Source organism: Eptatretus burgeri, chromosome 11 (assembly GCF_056783735.1).
Source record: "Eptatretus burgeri isolate ZD-2024b chromosome 11, Ebu_testis_v1, whole genome shotgun sequence".
NCBI classification, from domain to species: Eukaryota; Metazoa; Chordata; class Myxini; order Myxiniformes; family Myxinidae; genus Eptatretus; species Eptatretus burgeri.
The window spans coordinates 47,683,782-47,711,078 of NC_140971.1; the positions used below are offsets into that span (position 1 = coordinate 47,683,782).

The 27,297-nt window shown below is 42.5% G+C and overlaps 1 protein-coding gene across 2 annotated transcripts in view; it reads left to right on the forward strand.

Moving 5' to 3' along the window:
• LOC147017015 (uncharacterized) overlaps positions 1-27,297 on the forward strand; it is a 99,288-nt gene that overhangs the window by 45,389 nt on the left and 26,602 nt on the right. For both annotated transcript variants that reach the window (XM_085846354.1, XM_085846355.1), the window contains 2 exons: positions 9,959-9,990; positions 20,839-20,892. In XM_085846354.1, the coding sequence (XP_085702480.1) occupies positions 9,959-9,990; positions 20,839-20,892 (86 nt within the window). The remainder of the gene's footprint in view (positions 1-9,958; positions 9,991-20,838; positions 20,893-27,297) is intronic.

Here is a 27,297-nt window from a genome sequence, read left to right on the forward strand (position 1 = left end):
TTCTAGCGGTGTGAATACTTTCTGAAGGAGGAGGAGGAGATTGGGACCATACTCTGTGCAGAGCGTTGGTGCTGCTTAAGCAGTCTCCTTGGCTATTTGGCACAATCCTAGACAGGTCGCCACTCCGACACAGTATACCAGCATGCTGGCACTCATTTTGCCGACGTTGGAAGGATGATGGGCCAAGTTAACCCCACCGGGTATTAATTCAACAGCTGGGCGGAATTTGAACTCAAGACCCTTGGATCCAAAGCCTGCCACCCTAACCATGAAGCCATCACCAGGCATAGTTTCTGAAGGCACTGTATATAACATGTCCAAATGCTCCAAAACTGGAGGTTCTTGGAAGTATTAAGGAGATTTGTGTTCTCCTGTGTTCAAGTAAATAATTCAATTTTTAAAAATGTTTAGAGGTTTCGTGGCATATAAAATATGAATTCTGGGTTTTACACATTGTATTACACCACCTGATCCAACATGTTACATTAATTGTTCGTGCCTGTTGTCAGGGTTGGGTAAACAGTGAAGTTTTTTTTTTTTCGGTTAAGTGTCTTCGCATAGCATTTTCTATGGCCATTTTCGATGCTGAATCTGAAAACGTTGGAATTTATTTTTACCTCCGATGACTTTTGACCCCCGGAACTTTAATTTATTCAAAATAGCGACCAAAAAAATGATATTTTTTTAATGAATTTCTGACCAAATGAGAGAAAATAAGGCTTGTAATATATCAATTTATAGGTTTTTTTCCGATCAGGAAATACGAAAATGACACTTGTGCAATGATTTGATGATTGTTAAAACAATTTTTGAAAACAGCACAATATTTTGCGAAAATTGAACTGTTTTTGTCATTCTCAGATCAACATAAGTTCTCATCATCCTGGGTCATTTTCACACCATATTGCTCTTCCAAACTCTTTTGCTGATCTCTAGCTTTTGATCTAATATATGCCTTCATTGTCATTCTATCATTAAATGATTTTGCCTTTTCACACCACGAATCTGTTTTTGGTTTACTTTTATTTCGTTCATATTTAGCCATCGTTAGGAAAGTATCATAGTCCGATTTGATTTGTTTTGCCCCACTACGTAAATTTTTGGGACATACATTCTTTGAAATCCAATCATCACACACTTCTTCTGCTACCACATTACTTGAATCATTCTTGCTAATTTGATTCTGTCGCTTTTCTACAGTCCTGCATAAATGAATCATTCGACCGAGCAAGTATATTCCAGGGGGAAGTTTCGATTTTAGTTAATATTCAGGCACTTCTTTGTACGTTTCACCAAACAGTTCTTTCTGAGCGCTGCTCCTCATTTTTGAAACACTGGATATTGGTCCATCAGTCACTATTGATGATTCTGCAATGATAAAAAAGTATACTTCATTTTTATTGTGTTTACTAAACAGTTTGGTTAGCATCCGAATCTGGAAAGACAAAATGGATAATTAAAATATTCATAATCAGGATAGTTTTTGTCAAAAATCATTTTAGATCACATTTTCAGCCCTAAATTATTTGATTTCAGTCCTATGCAACATCCAATCAATTTGAAAATTTGATTAGCGTATTCGTTGACCTGAAAAACATATGAAATGATATATTACAAGCCTTATTACTCGTATTAGCGAAGGAAAACATGAAAAAGGTCAATTTTGGCCGCCATTTTGAATAAATTAAGGCTCCGGGGATCAAAGGTCATCGGAGGTAAAAAAAATTCGACCGGATTTGGATTCAGCATGGAAACCGGCCGTAGAAAATGCTACGCGCAAAATTTCAATCATATTTACCCAACCCTGCTCTTTATAATGTCCTTAAAAACAGCAAGTTTCCGCTTTTGAATGAATTTCAATTTTGATTGCCAGACAGGCAAAGTAAAAATATTATCTCACTCCGATCTGCGCACGTGTGATTGGAATGAAATCAAAAACAAAGTACCGGTTCTGTAAAATGGCAAACTTCTCTTCCTCTTCATGTTCCAATCCATGTTCAAAATATAACATTCATTTCAAGTTGTTCCTTGATCATAAACTGATACGACGGATGGACAGACACAAACCAATTGCTTAATCCTTCTTTTCGCTTTGCGCGTGTGCAGTAATAATATCAGAATCTACGGTGAAAAACAGAGACCACTGACCTGTCTGTGATATTGGTGTTGAATCTGTACATGTCTTGGACAAAATATATAGTGTGAGGGATTGGGAGACAAGGTGAAAGAACAATCAACTCATGAAAGGTTGAGAGGAAATGCAGAAATAACGAGAGCGAGAATTGCTTTGCAATACATGTCCCCTACCGATGTGATATTTTAAATAACCCGATGTACATACATGAAGCAAAACATGCATGTAATGGGATGATAGGTTATAGCTGGATCGGGATTCAAACTCTGACTAGACAGAGAGGCGAGTGTGCATAACACTGACACCCTTTAATTATGCTATTTACACAAAAACAGTTTTCCCCCCGCAAGGCCTCGCACTCGAATCTTTCCACCGCAAGGCCTCACACTCAAACCTTCCCCCGCAAGGCCTCACACTCAAACCTTTCCACCGCAAGGCCTCGCACTCAAACCTTCCCCCGCAAGGCCTCACACTCGAACCTTTCCACCGCAAGGCCTCACACTCAAACCTTCCACACAAAGCCTCGCACTCAAACCTTTCCCCTGCAATGCCTCCCCCCCCCTCATCCTGCACCATCCCAATGGCTCATCTCCCCCTTTCTGTAACTGTGTGGACCTCAAACATCCAAGGTCTACGCTTTAACCTGATAGATCTCTCAATCCAGGCCGCTGTCAATAATTCAGACATCATCTGTTTAACAAAATCATTCCTCCCACAGGACGTCCCCAACTCCTTCATTTCTCTCCCCGGTTATTGTCTCGTCTGATTTGATAGGCCTGAACCACCCTCCAGTGGTGGAGTTACAATTTACATCAATAACTCAATTTCTCACTGCTCTTGTACTGATCTCATACCTCTCCACACCCAGAAGTACCTCTGGCTGCAACTTCCCCTCCACTCCCACATCTTGTTGAAACAGTGACGACTCCATCTCCATCTCTCTCAGACAACATGGACAAACTTAGCCACTCATCCCAACTCGCTCTTCCTCATATGTGGTGATTTAAATTGTCACTTTGCAACTGGGCTGGGTGTTGGCACCTCTCTCACCAGCCATAGCACTTCAGCGAAGGACTTCTGTGACTTCATGGGACTGACAATCTGTGAACTTTCCAACCCAGATTTCTCCTTGTAGTAAATCCTCTCTTCTGGACTTGGTGACGACTAACCTTCCTGCAAATTTCTCCTGCTCTTCCTCGGCTCTAATTGGTTCATCTGATCATATGGTTGTGAAAGTCAACATCTCTGACTATTCTGAGAGCTGCTTCAACGCAGGTGAGTCTGGCATTTCACTCAAGCAGATTGGTAGGGACTGCAAGCAGCCATCTGTCTTCAGGACTGGTCTCCATTATTTACTGCTCCTGATGTTAATCCAGCCTGGGAATTCTGCCAACAGAAACCTGTTCTCTATCGTGCACAGATTAATCCCATCTCATCTTCAGTTATCCTACCCTTCTTCCTGCCAATGGTACACTGAATCCTGTGGTGAGGCAGTTGCTTTGAAAAAACTTGCCTTCTCTTCCTGGAAGTCTAATCCAACTTAAGGCAATCTCAGTGCATTCCAAAAAGTTCACAACAAATGTGTGCCCACTCTCAGGCGAGCCAGAAAACAACATCTGTCCCAATCTCAAGAATGAGCTTTCAAACTTGTCTAAAACCTCCTCTAAAACCTGGTGGTGCCTTGTCAAGTCTGTCTCTCGCGAATGCTCCACCTCCATCCCTTCTCCAACTTAAAATGGCACCACAGCCAACTCCGCTCCTGAGAAGGCTGAATGCCTCAATTCTGTGTCTGCTTCCAAATCCTGTGTCCCCAACCCCTCACACTTGGTACCCATCCTTCTCTGTCATACTAAACTCCTGGACTTGGTGTCTTTTGCACCGAAGAAGGTGGAGAAGGTTCTTTCAACCCCCGACTCTGACCCTGCTGCTGGACTGGATGGCATCAGCTCGCGTGTCTGAAAAACCTACTCTGCTGGTCTTGCACATCCTTTCTCTGCCCTTTTCACCCTGTCATTTGTGCCAGGTCATCTTCCGTCTGCTGAAAAATCCACTAACATCACTGCACTCCATAGAAAATGTGCAAAAACGGATCCCCTTAACTACAGACCTATCGGCTTACTACCAATCAGCAAGGTCATGGAATCCATCATTACAGTTACTATTAAATGCTTCCTTTTCTCCAACAACGTCATCTCAGATGACTAATTTGATTTCAGACCAGGTCATTCCACCTTTGACATGCTGGTTCTCATCACCCACCAATGGAATGAAGCCCTCAACATTAGAAATGAGATCAGGGCCGTCTCTCTGGAAATATCTTGTGCTTTTGATACAGTCTGGCATCCTATCTTGCTCTCCAAACTGTCTGCCTATATCATCCAAGGCCAACTCCTCTACTCTCAAAGCCAGTGTGTGTCACTCAACGGATTACTTTCATCTCCTCTTCCTGTCGAGGCTGGAGTACCCCAAAACAGTGTTCTGGGACCAGTTCTATTCCTATTCTTCATCAATGATCTCTGTGCCTCTCTAGAAAATCCTCCTTATGTCTTTGCATATGACTTCACCCTCTGCCATGACATCCCTAATCCATCATACAGGCAGGATGCACCCTCTTCCTTATCTTCAGACCTTGGAAAAAAAAATCACAAGATGGTCAAACAATTGCTGGATGACTTTCATTCTGACAAATCTCACAGTCTCACTATCTCTGGGAGCTATCTTTGACAAGGCCCTTTCTCAGGGTCACTCTGATAACCTCTCTGATTTTTGTAGATTTTTTTTTTTAATTTTTAATTTTTTTATATTTTTTTCGTATACCTTGTCGAGGCTCGTATGAGAGCTAACACAACTCACAGCAAGGGGGCATGAGACAAGAGGGGCGGGAGTGGAAGGGACAAAACAGTGGGGAACAGACACATTAGGTGAACTGTGGAATGGAGAGGGATGGGGATGGGACGGGGAACATGGCGAAGAGAAGATGGACATTACAGGGACTTTCAGGAAGGAAAGCAGGGGAATTGAAGGAAGTGGGCTTGGGTGGATTATCGGGGTAGAAAAGATCGAGGATTTGGATGGGGGAAGATAAGAGGTGGTGGTGAACAGATGTTTTGAAAGCCTGGAGGGAAGAATGGGAAAGAGTATAGAGTGAGGAAGTTTATTCCAAAGGTGGGAAAAAAGAGGAATGAAAGAATGAAGATGAGCAGTGATTCGTGATTTTGGTAGTTTTACCAGAAGGGGGTTGTTGGCGGACCTTGAGCGCCCTGTGGAAATGTGGTGGGGACAAATCGCAGAGAGAGCAGGGGGGGGCAAGGCTGGAGAGGAGTCGGTAGAAGACAGAAAGACCACCGACCAACCTGCGGTGATTGAGTGAGAGGCCCAAAGACTCAGCTTCATTGCGGGAGATGCCGATGATCTTAAATGCCCTGGTTTCGACAGCATGAAGCCGAGAAAGGTGGGAAGCAGGAGCACCAGCCCAGAAGGGAGAGCAGTACTCCATCAGGCTACGGACAAAAGCTTTGTAAGTGGTCAGGAGCTCAAGAGGGCCGAGGAAGGACTTTGCACGATGGAGAATTCCCAGTCGGTGACTGGCTTTTGAGGCGAGGTTGGAAATGTGACTTTCCCAGGAAAGGTCATGGCAGATAGTGAGACCCAAAAGCTTGAAAGAAAAGACTTCTTCCAGAGGATTGTTGAGAAAGTGGATGGGGGGGGGTTCTAAACGGTCCTTTCGAAGAGACATAGTGAGAGTGTGAGATTTGTCTGGATTGAAAGACATGTTCCACGTGTTGGACCAGTTTGTGATTTTATCCAGATCTGCAGTGAGCGAAGAAGCTGCTGCTTGCCGGTCTGAGGGATGACAGATGGTACGGCAGAGGGTGGAGTCGTCGGCAAAGAGAAATAGAGGATTTTCCAGAGAGTCGGAGAGATCATTGATGAAAACCAGAAAAAGAACAGGGCCCAGAACGCTACCTTGAGGAACTCCAGCCTGCACAGGAAGAGGGGATGAAAGAACTCCATTTAGGGCCACACGTTGACTGCGATAGGAGAGGAAGTCTGTGAGCCATGAGTGGAGATGGCCTTGAATACCATGGGAAGAGAATTTGGTGAGTAGTGCAGGGTGCCAGACTGTATCAAAAGCACGTGATATGTCCAGGGATACAGCTCGGATTTCCTGTCTGACATTGAGGACCTCCATCCATTGATGGGAGAGCAGAAGCAGCATATCCAGGGTAGAGTGACCTGGTCTGAAGCCAAATTGATGATCGGAAATCAAGCCATTGGAGAAGAGGAAGGATTTCATATCTGAGGCGATGATGGATTCCATCACCTTGCTGATGATTGGGAGAAGGCTGATTGGTCTGTAGTTACAGGGATCTGTTTTTGCACCTTTTTTATGCAGGGCAGTGATGTTAGCAGATTCCCAAGCAGATGGCAGATGACCTTGGGCAAATGAGAGGGTGAATAGAAGAGAGAGAGGGTGAGCAAGAGCAGAAGAGCAGGCTTTGAGGACACGTGGGCTGATACCCTCTGGACCGGTTGCAGAATCTGACTCGAGGCTTGAAAGGAAGCTCTCCACCTTGTCAGGAGAAAAGGATACAGAGTCCAGGGACAGTTGGGTGCGACTGGGTAAAGTGGGTAGAGAAAGTGATGGGTTTAGGACACAAGATTTAGCTGCAAACACCGAGTTTAGACATTCAGCTTTATCACGTGTGGTATCAGCAGTGCGGCCATTTGAGGTAAGGGAGGGATGGAGGGGGGAACACACACCAGAAACAGATTTGATTAAATGCCACCAGGATTTTGAGGAGGGAGAGAGGTTTGAGAGTTCAGACTTCAGATGAGAAAGATGTTGTTTTCTGGCTCTCCTGAGGGTAGATACACACTTGTTCCGAGCTTTGTGGAAGGAACTGAGATTGCCCTCAGTTTGGCTTGCTTTCCATGAGGCAAAGGCAAGTTGTTTCAGGACAACTGCCTCGCCACAAGCTTCAGTAAACCAAGGGCGGGAGGAAGCGTAGGACAACTGAAGACGAGAGGGGATAAATCTGTGCATGTGGGAGAGCAAGTTTCTTTGAAAGAATTTCCAGGATGAGTTGATGTTTGAGAAAGGAGCGATAGGAGACCAGTCTGTAAGTTTGATGGCTGCTCGGAGACCCTGCCAGTCGGCTTGAGAGAAATGCCAGACTCGACGGCAGTGAGGTGGTTCTCTGATAACAGCCAGAGAGATGTCGACTTTGACAAGGACATGGTCAGAAGAACCGATTGGAGCAAAGGAAGAGCAGCAGATATTGTCAGGGAAATTTGTCAAAATCAGATCCAGAAGAGATGGAGTACCATTGGTTGAGATCCGGGTCGGGAAGTTGACCGATTGAGTCAGTCCTAATGAGTCGCAGAAAGCTTTTGCTGAGGTGTCGTGGCAGGTGAGAGAGGTACCCACACCTAGCCAACTGGCGTGATGACAATTGAAGTCACCACATAAGAGGAAGAGAGAGTTTGGATGAGAAGATAGAAGATGGTCCATGTTTGCGGATAGTGAGGTGTAGATGGAGTCATCACTGTTCGGTGGAGGGTACAGTACACATATAAACATGAGGTGGAATGGAGGGTAAGCCGAAGCCTGGATTCCTGGAGGTTCCTGGAAGTGTGGGGGAGTGAGAGCAGTGCATGGAGAGTGAGGAATAGAGTCTTTGATGAAGAGAGCAACACCTCCACCAGGACGAGGCTCAGGTCTGTCATACCATAAGAGGGAGTAACCGGGGAGAGATACTTGGGAGTCAGACACGTCTTGGGAGAGGAAAGTTTCTGTTAGGCAGATAATGTCTGGTTTGTCAGTGGCAACCTGTATGGAAAGATCTGAAAGGTTTGAGCGAAGGTCCCGAATATTTGAGGTCCACACTTTTAATGAAGAGGTAGGGGAGGAGGCTTTGGGTGCAGGAGGTGGAGGGGGAGGGGTAGGGTAGGACAAGGGACGAGGGGGGGAGGTACCGAGCATTGTTGAAAGAGTGTGGGGTATTGCAGAAGAGCTAGGGGAGGGGGCCGAATGTGGAGGAGAAAAGGCTCTGTGGTGGTGGAGGAGAGGGGGGACAAGAGAGAAGGAAGAAGGCAGTTGAGGATTTGAGGAGGTGGAGTGAAGAGATGGAGGTGAGAGGGCAGTGGAGGGAGGCAGCTTGGTGGATGAGTGAGGGGGATGAAAGGTGAGAGAAAGGTGAGGGGGGAATTTTTGAGAGAGCTGAGAGGAAGGCTTGGAGGGAAAGAGTGGGATGGTTGCTTTGAGAGTGAGAGTGAGGGGTGAGGGGGGTGAGTTGGCACTGAAGTTGGAAAAAAAAGAATGATCATTTGTTTGAAGAGAATGTGGAAATTGGCTCTACAGGTGGTTAGGATCAAATGAGTTGAGGTGAGCAGTGATTCTCAGTTTTGGGAGTTTTACCAGAAAGGGGTTGCTGGTGAACCGTGTGCTCTGAAAAAAAGCCTGGTTGGGGGTGGGGTGGAGGAAGTGGTGGAGGGGGGGGGAAATGCATGGAAATAGCAGAGTGTGCAAGAACAGAAAGGAGATGGTAGAATATGAAGAGACAACCACCCTGTTTGTGACGTGAAACTGATCAACCCATAGACTCAGCTTCATCACAGGAGATTCCACTAATGTTGAAGGCATTCAATTCCACGGTGCAAAGCTGAGCAAGGTGTGAGGGAGGGCCGCCAGCCCAGAGGGGAGAGCAGTACTCCGACAAGCTGCGGATGAAGGCCTTGTCGGTGGATAAAACAAAGTTGCACGAAAATGTCAGTGTTGGGTCTCATAAGATCAGATTGCCTGTTGATTATGAATGTTCATTATATGCTACTTGTGCAATTTGTCTTCCACAATATATTTGTTTTGAAAAGTAAATTTGTTGTTCATAAGTTGTGGAAAAGCTTTAATTATATCTGCATGCCTTGGGTAGAACAACAAGATCATCCCAGCTTATCCCTAACAGCTCATAATTTATGACACGTTTGTAACTATTATTATTTCTGGAATGTAGACTATTTAATGGTGAAATCAATAAGTTCCTTCTCTACGCAGCAACACCTTTGAACTTTGCTCAAAATGCTCAAAGAGGGGTTGAATCTCCACCCAGCTAACCGCCACCCAGGTGTTTCGCAAGCAGTGTGAAGCATCAATGTGTGCACTATCCATCAGAAGGACGTTGCATCAGAGAACCTGTCTGTCGACAATGGTCATTGGTGGACATTAATCTTCAGACCGCATCTTTCCTGAAGATTAGGCGATGCATCGCGGGCACGTAGAATAAATTCCAGATTCCTACCATCTTTAGGCCTGGCCAGCTGGTTATAATATACCTGAGCCAAAAATGTTCTGCTGCTGACCCCACAAGGTAGTAGTAGTAGTAGTACTAGTTCTCTACATAGCAAATGTACTTTTCAAAGCTTCAAACTATTTTGCAGGCTGTAACTCTCAGACCATGGAGACATTATCTTTGCTCATATCTGATCATTGGAAATCATTAACCATTCAGGGACAAACTTGGTTGTTCAGTGCAAAACTTGCACACAAAATCAGATGTTTAGTTTAATTTTGTTGTCAAAAAAAGATTCGCGCATACCATTTATTGTCTGAGTGAGAATCTGAATAGTTGTAAAAGTGATTGCCTATGTCTGCATCATAACTTTGTAAAACGTTTATACGAGAACACTTGGTAAATCAAACTTCAGCTTTTTATGTGTTTTCAAAAAATTATAATAATTCACCTAAACCTGAGTGCGCACCAGTGACGGTAAAACTTCACCATCGTTATATTATAATATGATCCCCATTTTGTTTTTCATCTGCAGGGTCGGAAAGCGCAGATCTCTGTGAGAACAAGGTACGTAAACGAATGTTTTGCGAGACATTCTGCTGCTGTCAGGTGACATTAATTTATTTGTAGTGGAGGAATGAAAGTCTGTGATTTTTTTTTTTTAACTCAGATTCGTTTTGGAGATAAACTTTGGCTTCCAGAGGGATGGGTGGGGGGTGCGGATGGTGGGCGGTGGGAGTTCATGCAGTTCACTCTGAATTTTTTGATTTTTTTTTTAATTCTCCCTTGTGTGCATTTACGTAACGTCTCATGCCAGCAACATTTGAACACTCGTGAGTTTTGTGCATTTTCTCAATGATACAATTGTTTAGAATCTCATGATGTAATGGATGGACGAGACAGAATTTCAGAATTGTGATGCTGTTTGTAAAAAATTTTCTGTGACAAGAGATGGCTGTACTTTCTGCAGCTCTATTTACTCTCTATATCCTAACTTTTATTTATCTCCTATCTATTCAATTTAAATATATTTACATACTAACACCGACTTGGTAATCACACACTTACCATCCCTGTACTACCTATTTAATCCCTAACTAACCTAAACAGCTTGTCGTCATTGAGAGTCATTATTAGAGAATCTCAGGGCTTTGTCGAACAAGGGTGGGATAAGCAATGTAAATTTGATTTGCTACTTCAGTTTTTAGCTCATATGGAACGGAATTCTGGGGAGCTTATGGGATGGTCCGTCTGTCCGTCCACAAATACTTACAACTTCTTTGCTGAAACTACACATACAAATTTCAATGAAACTTCACCACAACCTTCATCACCCATGATGTACCAAAGTTTGTTGACACCATTAAAAAAATCGGGGTCTCGGGAGGTTTATCGGGGTTGCCCCACAAAATAGGTATTTGCTCTAGCATTGGTTCATTGGTACATTTTTCTGATTCAGTTCCAAGTTGACTTCCTCCTCGGTATCATAATTCTACCAAGTGAGTGCCCACGGGTATTATGCCCCTATTTTTAATCACAAGCTTTCTTTCACATAAATATGAAAAGATTCACAATATTCATCAAAGCACATATGCAGGGTGTTTATGAGGGTGCGACACATACCTTGGAGGAATTCGTAGGGCATGTGTGTACAGCAAATAGAATAGTGACTGAGCAGAACTTGTTCCTTTTACACTTATGAGCTCTTTCTACAATCTTAATTATCCAACACATGAGCCACGGGGCAATCAGAATCACAATAAGAGAAATGTAGAGAGGAAGAAGACAGTAGATAGAGCGCAGAGCAGAGCATGGGTACGGCTCGTTTCCACCTAACTCAGAGGCATGTAAACTCGGACCACGTGCAAGCTTCTGCTTAGTGGCTCTCACGGTTCGAACAGACAGATGTGAGTGCAGAATTGGCCTAAGGACTTGTGGTAAGGAGAGCTTGGTTGATCAAACGCTTGAAAGGTCGAGATGAAAAGAAAGGTTGCTTAAATGACTCTTGTTCAAGGTCTTCCCTGTACCTCACTCTCCCATGGATTTCAAAACTATCTGCTGTTGCATAGAACATGTCCTCCCACCATGGAGGTCGAGCTCTGTCTGTTTTTTTTTTTTACAACCACTTGAAGAGGATGTGTTATTTTCAGCATTTACCATCATCGATTATGTCGAACACATTTGACATGTACAAGACGTCAGCTGCAATGAGACTAATCCAATCCAATCCAGTGGGGCCATACTCTGTGCTGCCTAAAGGGGCTGTCAAACCTTGAGAATTTAGCCAACCTATGCCGATTTATGAAAAATTTGCCTAAAACGCTGGCACACGTCGAATACGTTATGGGTAGGTTTTATATATGTTAAGAGCACGCTGAAAAACACTGCCATAAGTCATTGTACGCTGGCTTTAATCGTTGAACTTTGTGGTTTTTCTCAAATTTTCGAATGCTTAAAATTTTACGACGTACTCGGCGTTTGGCTCACACGTTCCGCTTCGCTGGCCATAAGGTTTAGGCACGTTATGCGATCGTTGACTCACGTTATTTATATGTTATTCATATGTGGAAACAGGTTGAGGTCACATTTGCGTACCCGAAACTTATTCATAAACTATAGGTGACGTTTTATAAGCATGCTACACGAACGTTGTTCACAGCTCGCAACGCGCTACTAGAAAGTTTCTCATACATCGAGGCACATCAAAGTAATGTTTAGGGAACCCGTGACTTATTTATAATCCATGAGTAACGTGCTTGGGAATTAGTTGTGGAGCATGTCCTACGAACAAATAAGTATGTCGACGTATTTGACGTCTTCAAGACGACCACATAACTTACTGAACGCGTTTCTAACAAACAGCTGACGTAGAATGACGTATTCGCAGCGATTAGGGAAATTGGTATATCAAAAGGGCCCTCGCAGGAAGACCCCATCTTTTTTTTTGACTTCGTGGTGAGTACATGTCGATGTCATTCCGAGAGATGGAGGATACGGCAACGCTGAGACAATACCGACCTGTCCTCGAACATCAACATGACCTCATCGAGTTGACACTGCACCAGTTGCGTGCAATAGAGCCGGGAGAAGAAGACGTGAGCGGAGGAGAAGGAACTGGGTGAGACCATGGATCGGGAGGCGATGCCATTATGGCATATATGACCAGCTCATGGTGGAACTCTGGAACGAGGACCATGCATCCTTCATCAACTTCCTGCAAATGCCCCCAGCGATGTTCGACAAGCTGCTAGCCAGAGTGGGTCCAAGGATAACCAAGCATTATTATTAAATCATTTCAATAGTCTAGTGGAAGCGATTTAACTCGTTCAATGGAAACGATTTCAATTGCCGAGAACCAGCGTCCAAAAACAATTGCCGAGTGACAGGCATTTATTTAAATAGTTTAGTGGCAGTCAATGGATAGCAAACGTCACGTAATCGTAAACGATGCGCTCCCACGTTATGCATACGCTAGACTATCGTTGAGCATAGGCTGTGGGCGCCTAAAACATGATAAGCAATCGTTGGTATAACTAATCGATAAGTTATCGAAGCGTTCTGTGTTCATTCCTAGTACATTATGCATTTGTCAAAGTCTTTTTTAATAACTTCAATCGTAAAACAAAGAAATATTTCATCTTCGAAATGAGGAAAAAAATTTAGCCCTTACAGAACATCGAACAATGGTGCAAAGTATTCTCCTATTCGTGGACGCAACGAGGATCCATCATCCCCCACAGCTTCCACATAACGCTCACATATACTACTACTGACATAGACATACAGCTACTACCAATGCTCCTACTACTACTACTACTACTACTACTACTACTACTACTACTACTACTACTATTATTACTGTCATGCACACCTACTACTAGTAATAGTACTGCTACTATTGATACTACCGGCGTTCACATCTACTCACCATGGAGTCTGGAACAATGATGGGTTTTTATTGTGAAGCCCATTTGTATATACCAATTCCCCTAAACGCTGCCAATACACCAGTACATGGTAGATGTAAGTTAGAAACGCTTTCAGTAAGTTCTATGGTTGTCCGGAAGACGTCAATTTAATTCGTCTTCATACGACAATGTGCGTTTTACATGCGTTACAAATAGGCTCATAGCATGTTACTCAAAGGTTAGTGGCACGTTTTACTTAGGTTCAAAACATGCTACTCATTGGGAAAATGCACGTTACTCTTACGTTCATAGCACGCTAGTCATTGGTTTATAGTCATTATACATAGTTTCAATGCACGTTACTCATAGTTTCCAAGCACGTTAAACATAGGCTACGCTGACGCTACTCATTTGTTCAAAGCACGTTACTCATCGGTTAGAAATTTGGTTTCAAGTATGTTGGCCATTACCTTGACGTGCTTCGACTTATGAGTAACCCACAAGTAAAGTGTGTTAGCCGTGTTTCAACTATCGCGGAACGTGCTAGGAACATATGCCAACGTATGCGAAACGTGTGAGCCTTACGTCGAGTACGTCTTAAAATTTTCAGCATGCTTGAAATTTCACGACGTATCAAACGGACTAAGTAATATGCCAGCGTACTTCAATGATTTCCAGCATACTCTAAACGTATACACAACTTACCTATAGCGTATTTGACGTGTGCCTAGCGTTGTAAACACATTTTTCATAGAATGACATACGCTGGCAAAATCGTCAAGGTGTGACTGCGATGTTGACACTTCAAATTCTCAGGCAGTTTTGATTTCAATCGGCGTCCGGCAAGTTCTTAACTGGCTACACCACGAGTTCGCCGGCGATACGTATAGCGCGCAAAGGGTAAGTTAAACTATCGTTTGTCATAGGTTTTGAACGCCGACCACAAGGTAAGCATTCGTTGGTAAAAGTTATGTAAAACACAACGAAACGTTCTGTGCCCGTTACTAATATGTTATGCAAACGACCAACACGTTATGAATACGCCAAAAATAAAAAAACCATCAAAATTTCAGCGTACGCCAACGTTTTACATACATTTTTATACGTTGCCATTGCTGGCTAAAACGTCGAGGTGTGACAGGGCGCAAAGCAGTCTCCTTGGCTATTGGGCACAATCCTGGATGTGTTGCCACTCCGACGCAGGATACCAGCAAGCTGGCACTCATTTTGCTGACCTCGGAAGGATGACAGGCTGAGTCAACCCCACCTGGTATTAATTCAACAGCAAAGTGGGATTTTAACTCAGGACCCAGGATCCCAAGCCCACCACCCTAACCATGAAGCCAACACCAGGCATAATGAAGCTAATGTCTGGCTACTTCAATGCAGATTTAAACCACCTGCACATTCTCATGGCTTGAGCTACAAAGCTCTCGTGTTTGCTTTGTAAAGACATGTAAACGGAAGATAAGAACATTAAAAACATACAGCCATATAATAGGTTTAAATTGAGGAGCACAAAACATTAAGGTGGGGAAGACAAACTTCTCACTGTACATACACAACGCATATCATGCTTCTTTAAACAAATGCTACAAAATAAATATCATTCTACAAAACAGTTTTATGAACCCCTCAGGATCATTCCCACAACACTATTTTCACCTGCATCCACCTCATCTCAGGAATTATCATTGGTATTTTCACTTGGATTCACCTCACCTCGGGAAATGTACTCGACCGGCATACATCTGTGGAAGCTTCCTGGGTTGCAACATTACTCTTCAAGCCACTATTTTAGGTTGGGCTGCTACTTCGTACAATAAACCCTCCAATATCACGGGGGTTTGGTTCCTGGAAAATGCCATGATAGTTAAAACCACGATTGTGGAAACCAAGGACCAATGGGAAGAGGGGGTTCGGTTCCTGGACTTCCATAAAATATAGAGGAAGATCGACAGCAGCCAGAAATGAACACATTACAATTGAAATAAAGAGGTAAATGTATCTAATAAATAAGATTCATCAGATGTCTGTCTGTCTGTCTGTCTGTCTGTCTGTCTCCCCGATTTTTGCAAGGACTGCTGGACAGACAACCACCAAATTTGACACACAGCCCAAGGTCCTATCCGGGGATTATCCTCAGGGTATTTTCATCCACTACCTGAGTCTTTAAAGATCACTTTTCTGGCTTTTTCATTTATACGCAATATAATTGATTAACACGTATCATGTGACATAACACTGCCAAAGACCAGCATACCTAATTAGTCGAGCTGTGTCTTCAACCCCTTGGCTCACTGCACAGCTGGCCTGACTCCAAGCACAATTGGAACCTTGGTAAATAAATAATATGTTCACTGTTTTTGTGCTGAGGTAAGCCAAAGCTATCTGCTACGGTAAGTGGTGTACAGTACGTTCCTATTCACAATCGCCACGCCATTGCATTCCCTTGAAGAGGTGTGTATATATATATATATATATATATATATATATATATATATATATATATATATATATATATATATATATATATATATATATATATATATATATATATATAATATGTAATGTCGTGGTAGAGGTGCGCAGAGGCAGACACGAGCCAGGGGATAGCACAACCCTGCTTTATTGCCACGAGCGAGAGTGTGAGCGTACGATGCCCGTAACTCCGCTTTATTATGTACTCGATGCACTCTACAGGCACACGACCTACAGGCCACTGCTAATGACAGTACATGCTGCTTCTGACGCTACTCGTGCTACAAGTCCCCAGTGGGCGAGTCGTGACATATGAAGCCCCAACCACGTGACCACCACCAACCGCGACTCGGGCTACACCCATACAGTACACTCCTCCCCACTAAAAACATGAGTATAAAATGACTATTATCATGATAAGCAAAATCGGCAAATTAAACTTTGGCATACTAAAAACAAAGCGGAACAAAACGACATTAATCAAAAATCATAGGCACCACAACACGGAAAGCAACCAGTGCCAAAAATGGCATTTAGCAAACGCACTGGCACCATTATACAAAAAAAACAACTGGCGAACAAAAAGAAAAAAACTATGACATAAACAAGCAAAGAGGAATAAAATGACATCAACCATGTGGCCGTGAATCAAACCCAGATGAGACGGCACAAAAGAAAACGTGCTTCATCTGCACAACCTGCAACCCCAATGCCGCTGTGTTAACCTGGCCCATCATTCATCCTTTCGAGTTGAATCCCAAAATGCAGTGGACAGGTGCTCGAGAACTGAGTTGCACGACGAACCCATTGATGGCTGCAGTCCACAAAACCCTGGCCGTGTTAAAGATATAAAGAAGTAAGTTGGGAGGCACAGCATCACTACGCAGCAGAAGTGTCCCCAGGCGGCTCATGCTTACACGCCTTCCGACGAGGTCGCGATGACACCCCAAGCGACCCTCCCCCAGCACCAACAAATGCCCCCGGTCGACAAGTTGGCACATCTCCCTAAGACAGGACCGAATCAGGTAAACATCCTGAGCCTGCAAGCCCCGCGGCACCAGCGTGTCTGACCTTGGCGAGAACAGAGGTGTGCGCTCCATGGCGCCAGGCCCGTCTGACCTTGGCAATATCAGGGGTGGGGGTGACGCTGAACAGCGAACCTGCCCCGGCTCCGAGTCGATCTCAGTCCCACACCAAAACCGCGCATCCAACCCAATCGAGAAAACCATGCACGTCCACACGGACGATCAGTGTAGCCTGGAGACATATCAGTGTTATACAACAGCAAAAACATCATCTGCTCCGATGCAACCTTCCCCTCACGTACAGCGCGTTCTCCCAGCATAATTCGCACACATGAGAGGGTAGTGAACCGTGGACTGCCCTCGCAGCTGGAGATCAGAAAGACCTCTTTATTCGCAACGATCGTCCGCAAGCCCTTCACATCATATCGATCATATCGGTCATCCCATTGATTGATCCCAACCAAACATATTATGCTCATACGTGGACTGTCGGCATTTGCTTTAACAATGCTAAATCGAATCACTCATGTAGTGAGAATCAAACGTACAACAATCAGCAATTTATGAATCACATCGTGTGTACCACTCTTGGATGTCACGACGTTGAGACAACTTGCTCGCCGGTCTCCATCCAAACGTCGCAGAGGACACCGTCGATGGTCGCGTTCCGCGAACTTCTTGAACGCAACTGGCTCGCTCCAATCCCCCGCTGAAATCGCCTGCACGACACGGGTGTGCACTGTATCATGAGCGCAGCGGGAGCGCGAGAGCCCGTCACCGCTGGCATGGCTCCCGTTGCTCCAGACCCGTATATCGTCGTCGCCGGAAGCAATGAACGGCAGCCCATGTTGCATCGTCGCGGCTCCTGCCGCCAGGACCTCGCCCTCGGGTCTCGAAGGAGGCACATGTGCACCTGGAGGTACGAACTCTGAAACAGGAACCTCCTCCCCCTCCCCTGTGCCTGGCCGTCCAAGGCCACCAGCTGTCGCCATCCAGTCTAGCCTGAGGCGAGCCAGCCAGTCCTGGCCCAAAAGGGCGAGTCTCTCCCCTCGCACCACGAACCGCGAGAGCGCAACTCGCTGACCTTGATGGGCGACCAAGACGTGTGCCCTGCCAACTGCCGATAGCACTTCACCGGTATACGTGTGCAATGCGAGGGTAGCCCTAAAAAATACGTAGACTGGGGAGTGCACGAGCGCACTCAACTCGAAACACGATCGGTGCCCCAATCATCTCGACCTCCACTGTCATTGGTCTTGTCACCTTCGGACCAATTGAAAACAGGTTCAACATCGGCAGCATCTCCTGCTCCGGGTTGCCGAGATCACTATGCCCAGGCTGCAAACTCGACCCGGAGCGTAAAAGTGTACGCCATGCACAAAACACCGTACCGGCAGTAGGTCTCGACCCGGGACGTAGGGGTCGCTTCGCACACCGCCATTCATGACCATTATGATGGGCAATGACCCTCGGCACACACACCGTAGACGTCCCCGAGTGTTCAGACCGCCGTCCGACTGACTGCATTGCAATGCTCGGTCACGACCCGCACCGAAGACTGTGCGTGCGGCTGTGCGCGCTTGACACCTCGCGCTGACCTTCGGATCATCTGCCGTGCATTGACCATCGAGGCTCCGGACATCTTTCAGAGCTTGTGCGACAGCCGACGCCGTGTCTGAGCTGAACTTAATGTCCTCGTCCTTTAGCCGTGGCATCGCAGAAACCATTCCCGAGGCTTGCAAAGCAGAAATAAAACGAACTCCAAGCGCGGCTGTCATTCACTCGACGCGAGCCGCAGGCGACGGCGAGACGTCTGGCTACAGGACTCGACCCGCACCGAAGACTGTGCGTGCGGCCGCGCGAAACTCGCGATGCGCTTCCCTGGGCTCCTCGCCAGGTGGTCGAACTCCAACCGCACGAGCTGTGCTTATTCTCCCGGCGCTCCGCGCGCACTGCAATCCAATTGCTCCGGCAATGACTCCAAGTCAATACCGATGAGAACCAGGCACTCTGCACACGTCGATCCGAAACAGACTCGTCGCCAAACTGTAATGTCGTTGTAGAGGTGCGCGGAGGCAGACACGAGCCAGGGGATAGCACAACCCTGCTTTATTGCCACGAGCGAGAGTGTGAGCGTACGATGCCCGTAACTCCGCTTTATTACGTAATCGATGCACTCTACAGGCACACGACCTATAGGCCACTGCAAATGACAGTACATGCTGCTTCTGACGCTACTCGTGCTACAAGTCCCCAGTGGGCGAGTCGTGACATATGAAGCCCCAACCACGTGACCACCACCAACCGCGACTCGGGCTACGCCCATACAGTACTATATATATATATATATATGTATATATGTATATGTATGTATATGTATATGTATATGTATGTATATGTATATGTATATGTATATGTATGTTTATATATATGTATATGTATATGTATATGTATATGTGTATATGTATATATATATATATATATATATATATATATATATATATATATATATATATATATATATATATATATATATATATATATGTATATGTATATATATATATGTATATGTGTATATATATGTATGTATATATGTATGTATATATATATATATATATATATATATATATATATATATATATATATATATATATATATATATATATATATATATATATATATATATATATATATATAATTTTAAGTTTTTGTTTGTTTGTTTGTCTGCATGCACGAATCTCCTGAATGGTGAAAGATAGGAGGAAACCTCTGCAGCAAAAAATGTCGGGACGGGCCCCGGGAAGGTTATAGGTTCGATGGCAAGGCCCTCCGACGGGGGGGGGGGGGGGGAGGGCGGGATTTTAGATGGAAGTTTATATTTAATGGGATTTTACGGCCATGGCCACGGTTGCAATTGATTATGATGGCAGCGGGTTTATTGGATATTGGAGGATTTAACCCAAGGAGACCGCTGTCTGGTAGATGACACCTCAGCATCACCCCGCCACACTCTCCCGCAATCTGACCCGGGAATGTTACCCCGTGGTTTTCCTCCTGTCATCAAAGATTGGGGATCCCGAAGGCTTTGCCCCAATCATGTCATCCGGTGAGCTTCCCTGCGAAGGGTAGCTGCACAGGAGGTACTCCCAATCGAGTGGGTTTTCAGATGTTTTTTTATGCTTCTGGATTGTTTTGCGGAATGAAGGGTTTTACATTGGCCAGACTGCAAATTCTGCCACCAACCTCCTAATAAGAAGTAACCCAACTGCAGGAGGACGTTCGCAGACACAGTTGGGCACTAGATATGGATGGCCGTTGGCTCACAAGGAGTTCCTCCGCCCTTTGGTCTGATTGCTGGTTCCCATATCCTGGTCTGATTGTGACAATTAACAGTGTATGAGAAACAAGAAAAGGCTCATGAGAGGTAATCATGTACACAGATGCAAACAATGACTCATCTTAGCTCAATAACTGCGATTGGCCGAAATGAAATTCTGTGATAAAGAAATTGGAACACAATGGGATGCCTTCGATTGGTAAAAACCCATGACATTGGACACCATGATATTTGAGGGTTCAGTATCCTTCCTTTTGCGTTTGTTTGTTTGTTGATATACCTTCATGGAGGTGATTTCAATTTGCTTGCCATGTCATTATTACTGGATGTATGAATTTTATTTTTGCCATTATCCTTTGATCGTTTTTCCATCTTCACCCTTATATATATATATATATACCCGTTTATTTTGATGCTTATGTTGCCTCATTTTAATTGCACCTTTAGTTTCTTGTCTTGGCATTGGTGCTGGGCTTGTCATTTGAGCTTGTCACTCATCTCTTCCACTGCTTTGTAAATTTGCTGTTTTGTCTGTTTTACTCTTGATATGAAAGCTGTGCAATGATAGGCTTGCACTTATAAACAATAACAAATATCATTGGTGGTGATCTTAATCATCACTCGATGCTTAATCACGTTGGTTTGCGCATTAATTTTTTCACAGGGCTCATGCATTTCCTCTGAGTGTGGGGTTTGTGAACACGAAGAAACCATTAAGGTAAACTGTGAGTGGATAAGCTGGCGAAGCAAGGCTTCTTGATGCTGTTGAATCATTCGCTACACTTTTGACTCCTTTTAAAATGTAATAAAATGATATGCTACAAGTAAAACAGGGTGAGAGCAATAAATTGCACTTTTTTGCATCAAGGGAGGGGTGTGCTATCGGGAATGAAAGTTCTGTTTCCACATGTTGTGCCCTTCTACAGGTTTGCTGTTGGCAAAATAATTGTTTGAGAAAAAGAAGCAGGAGAATCGTACTGTTATGATCTTTTCCAATTTTTCGCCTGAGTTTTGACTGAATTAAGAAGCTATGCTGTTTGACATGATCAAATGGGAGACCAACCAAGCATTAAGTACATCTCACCACATAAAACAAATGCAGAGATTGGACTGAACTTGATTATTTAAAAAAAACAAAACATTTAAACTCTTTCAATGCTCACCCATTTCAGTAAAAGGCAAAAATGCTTTGCTGTTAGTTGTCCAATAATGTTGGTTCCAGCCACTCTACCAAAATTAGTTGAATAATTTGCCCCTACCCCCCCTGCCCCCACCCCCTTTACCAGTTTCTGAGATGCACTTCTCAAGAATCACTGGTTTTTATGATATTTTCAGTAATAATTAAGAGTTGGTTTCTGAGATACTTTTTTTAAATATTTTTTTTGAAGAGATTGATTTTAAAAGTATCAATACTATCCCCAAATACACACTCTGAATTAGTCAAGAACTTTTATGCCAAAATACCCATTCACCAAAAAATCATTTCTTTATAATCTCTATAAATTGGGGCAAAAAACAAGGTGAAATAGTTTGACCTTGTAAAAAAACAATTAAAGGGTGATGGAACACCAATATCACAGCAAAGAGAAGAGTAAAAGAGAGCAGAGAAGAGACAAAATATGAAAGAGTTATGAGATATACATTAAACAGCAGGTTTTGGGTCGCTGATGACTTCGCATGATTCGAAGGTTCTAATCACATTAATAATCGTTGGGCAATTATTTTCTTACATTTTAAACTCAAAATATGCTAAAATTAACTTTTAAGTCAAAACTTTTGTCAGTGATCGAAAAACAGACCGGAATTTACCGAAGATGCTATGACGTCACGTTCTCCGAAAACTTCGTGAACATTCGGAAACAGCGTGTGAACAATGGCGAGATGCGAATCAGAGAGTGATTTCAGCGGCGATGAAATTGAGTATTTTCATTCCGATATTGCCGAGGACGAGTCGGAGGATGATGGGAATTTATACTATGGAGTTTCTATCCCTGAGCCATATAAATTTGAGCAACTTACAAGTGCCAGAAAACGGCCTATTTCGTGTACAAGTGGCAGGACTGACTGCCCGGAAATTCACACGGGCCTCCACCAGACAGATTGGTTTGTAGATTTTCATTTTCTTGTTCGATGCATAAAATAATGTAAAGTGTGATTCGTCTGTGACTTCATATAATAATTTTTAACCCTCGAGTCACTCAAGAGTCAGAAATAGGATGAATAAATAATGGACCAAATATATTATACACCGTAGCCTTGGCATTAAAGTCTTTATGACAGCTGAGCTTGACCCCAGCGAAAGTGAACAGTTTGAACAAACCCCAACTTTCAAGAGACTGTTGTGGCAAATAAATACCAAAACATATTTAGCCTCATTGGGAAATATTCTACCAAATTTAGAAAAAAAAAGTGGAAAATTGATGAATTTTTTACAATTGAAATGAAATAGCCCAATTTGCTGATACTGTTAAAGAAGTAATTTAATCAACAATAAGTTGATTTGTTGAGAAATTTTTTCATGCTTGTGTTTTTCAGAAAGTTTATTTATGTGTTTTTCCATGTACTCTTTAAGAATACATTTCAAGGTTTTTCTCACTTAAACTCAACAATTGATTCTGTGACAGAGCAGTATCTGGAGGACTTGCCAACCAACAACTCATTCACAGAGTGGTGATCAGATGTGTTTATGCCTTCGTAATCCTCGGCTGTGAAATGGTCACCACAAATGACAAGTCTATCCAAAGGGTCATCTTTACCCATTTTCTTTGGGGGAAAATTCGCCCGTTTTGTTTGTACAAATCTTATCCACTGCCGGCGAATGTTTGATTCCTTCAGGAATCGATGGGAGCGATTACCCGTTTTCCAGCCATTTTCGCAAAACATGACACGTATGAGGCATGATATACAAATATCCAAATAACTTTGTTCTCCAATAATTCAAAATAAAAAAGGATAATATAGACAGTTGCAAGCTCAAAAAAAGCAAAAGAACGGCCCGCTGAACTGGACACTTCCTCAATGAACAAGTGAGCATCCGCTTTGTTTTGGAGAACGTGATGTCAACATCCATATATGGCATGCGGCTGTTTTTTTCAACAGCCTCGAGAAATAACAACTTCGGAGTTAAATTTCATTAATTTTCCCAATAGTTGGGCAACCACAATAGTTTGTATCAAACTATTTAATGCACATATAATCATATTGATAAATTTTCATAACATGTTTGGTGACCTGCAACCTGCTCTTTAAAGAAATTGATTAATGAATTATTACAATCCATCCCAGAGGGAGCAGAAATAAAATATCTTCTTCAACTGCCACAATTATTCTCACATTCGTGTGGGGTTGCCCAGTGGAAGCTTGGCTCAAGTCTTTCACTAACCAGTTTGCCAAGATTAAGGCATGAATTTAGAATTCAACCATGGTGCCAGAGATTGCTCATGTACTATTTGTGAAGGGCACTGTGGTATCTTTAACATCCACCAACTAATATCGGCAGACAGGACATCCAGTTTAACGTCCATCTGAGGGACGGCACACACATTGATGAATCACCCTGCCTGTGAAACACTGAGATGACAGTTTATATCACTGGGCAGAGATTTGAACATGGCGAATGCACACTAGACAGCTTAAAGGCGAGTGCACATACCTCCAGGCCATCCTGCCAATTGAAAATCACTCCAATAATGAAAAAAAATCTTTCTTTGTGTACTTTCCACCAGAAAAAAACCAAACCTATGAAATTGTTGAAGGACTGTTCCAGCATTCTTTCCAAGTTCCTTTTCGACATGAGGGATGTGCAGAACACCGGATTGCAAGTTTCCACGTATCATAATTACCTCCTGCAATAATCATTCAGCAACTGCAACTTTTGCACCCTTAGGTTTTTAGAGGCAACATGAGGCATTCTGAGCAAATTCAAAATGGTCTTTCTGAGACACCAACATGTGGAGCATCCAAAAAAACACGCTGATTACATTCTTTAACCATCCATTCCAATTCCACGTCTGTTAGAAAATGAGAGTAATCAAAACATTGGACATGTTCAAGCAGGGTGTTTCATTAGTCATGTTGCATGGCTCTTTAACTTGAGGAAGGGAACCATGTATGACCTCAGAAGACCTTATCATTGCCTAAAATTGAAATATGCCAAGAAGTGGATGTCCCAGGATAACTCTCACTCTGAACCAATACATTCGCACAACCTATCGACGTAATTGGTTACAAGCTGCCCAGAGTACTGCAAACACAATGGCTGGACCTCGATACAGTGATTGCTGCCAAATGTAGATGTACCGTATGCTGAGATTGTTACTTCCACATTGGATCCCTATGTGAAAACTTTCACCAAAATTAGCCTTATGTAAATAGGTCACAATGAAATGGACATGTAATTATTCAGCATTTATCTCTGTCTGAGGTTTGCACCTTATCTGTGGCCAATGTTGTCACATAAATTGCAACAACTGCAATCGCGTGTTCGGTTTTTCTACTGGCAGAGAGTGTATAAGTATTGAGAAAACTACTCTAAAAATCATTTTAAACAGTATTCTCCTCTATAAATATGGTGAACTTAACTCATTATGATGTCTGTAATAAGGATGACAACTACAACAACACACATTTCTTCTCAGAAACACAAAATCAACATTGGAGAAAACCATCCTCCCTTCAAAATGACATACTGCAACATCTGCAATGAATATATTAGGAAATTAAGCTTTAAGAGTGACAAACACCAAAAAGGAATACACAAAAACCCTGAAGTAGAAATAAAGCATAAAGATAGTGTCGACAATGGGAATGTTTATGTATTTTTTTTTTATCCCTAAAAAAACAACAATGCAACTTCCACATGCTCTAGTAAAAGCTAACTTGCATAGAAAAAAATAAATATAATGTAATCTAAACATATTAAGACCTTTAGATTTGAGACAATTGTAAAATGAGGAAGATTCTAAGAATGTCTATATGTGTATTCAGCCATACAACTTAGCAACATTTTCATACTTTTTATACAGTTACATTTACAAAAAATGATTAAATTAGGAGAGAGATTAGAGGACCAAACAGAAGTCTCAGGATTTGTAATAAAACACACAAAACATGTAGATTTACGCATCTTAAAATCAAACCCATTATCAGCATCGTCTTAAATTGACCTTCCTAAAAACCATAAATTATAAATAGGCAGAAGTCACCACACAAAATAAGGACAACAATGTTTCCTCTGGTCTGTTTTAGCCCATTTATATTCTCCCCTTTCTCAGTAATATAAACAGGTAATTATAAAAAGGATGAAAACAAATTGCATATGGAAGGAATAGAATATCCAGTTCAATTATGATATTTCTAAGTTTGAAAATCAGAATGATTTATCTGTAAATTTCTTGGGATTAGATAAAGAAAATCCAGTTTACCTATTATTAAATTCTCCCAAATATTAAAAAAAAACCCCACATTGACCTTCTTTATTTCAACTAAGGAACAGATGATCATTTTACTTGTATTAAAATCTTTTTAACATTAACTACTTCCCAAAAATACAATCAAACCAATAAAACATATTCTTATAAAAGGTGTCATATGTCAAAAGCAAGCTCAATAATGAAATTCAGATGTGAATAAATCATAAAGTTGTGATGTACACTGACTAAAAGTATTCTCAAAAAGATACATTATTTTTCCAAATCCAAATCGATCCTACACCCCAAAATCTTATCAGTGGGCCTCAGCTGCTCAATTTCCATTGACCTTTAAAGATCCTTTGCCATGTTATATTTCCAAAGAATATGCTTGGAGATTAACACTCTCCAGATTCTGAAAACTTTGTGCACAGTTATTCAAATTTAAAAAGCTGGCCAAAAGTCTTATGTCTTTGAAAAAGCTATTATGCTTCTCAAACACGAATGATAAATTTGAAAAACACCTTGGTACTTGGCTTATTTACACTCAAACTAAAAAATAATCCAAAACTTGCCTATCGTATTGATCCAGAATACATAATGGACCAGAAGTTAATTACTGTACAAGTTCTCCAGAGCGGTGACTCTCACGCTGATGCAGTCGTCTCTGTAGGTTATGATAGGAATTTAACAGTGGCTGGCAATAACTCCTTGACTTATCGAAAGACAATATGGGATGTTTAACAACCACAAGCTAATGCTACGAGATATTTCCCCAACTTAACGTCCATCTGAGGGATGGCTCATTTTGAGATGCTCTCCCAGCAAAGTACTAATCAGACAGTTGGTAGCTGGGCTGACAATCGAAGTCAGAGTATAGACACCTCATTTGTAAATGTGATACCTCTACATGACCCCTGTCAGGACATTAAAAACTGGAACAACAACCTACGATGTCACCAGATATGCCTCCACCCCAGGGCTGGTGCCAGACTATTTTGCGCCCAAGTCAAGGCCAGCTACTTGCATCCCCCCCAAAAATTTCCAACTTCGATTTTTAAAAACAGATGTTTTGTAGAAAAAAATGAAAAGCACAAAACTTGAAACTGCTAAATTTATTTTACCACAATATTTTGCTTACAGTCAGACAGAGAAACAAACAAAAAACAGACAGAGTTAAAAACGTCTCATAAAAGTGTCAATTTCAGACACACCAAATTCTCACTTTGCATGCCTTTTCCTTTGCAAATTAAAACAATAATTTGCATTAAACTGTGACCCTTAAAGGTCAGTAATGTGGCCCTCTGAGGTCTGTGCACTCGGCGGCTGCCTAGTTGGCCTTATGGTAGTGCCAGCCCTGCTCCACCCACATTATTGCATCATTATACATAATTGTACCAAGTTTGATTTAAATCCCTGAACCCAGATTTAAAATATTAAATAGTTCTGACCCCCAGACCATGTGTCCGATCAAGTTGAAATTAAAAAAATATATATATATATATATATATATATATATATATATATATATATATATATATATATATATATATATATATATATATATATATAATATTCCACATGTCCATCAGATCTTAACCCTGTCTTTTCGATTGATTGAAGTGGTTCAAGAGAAGGATTTTTAAAGAATTTTGTTCAAACCAATATGGCTGCCAGACCATTTGACCGATTAATTATTTGTGAACGCCTTGGTA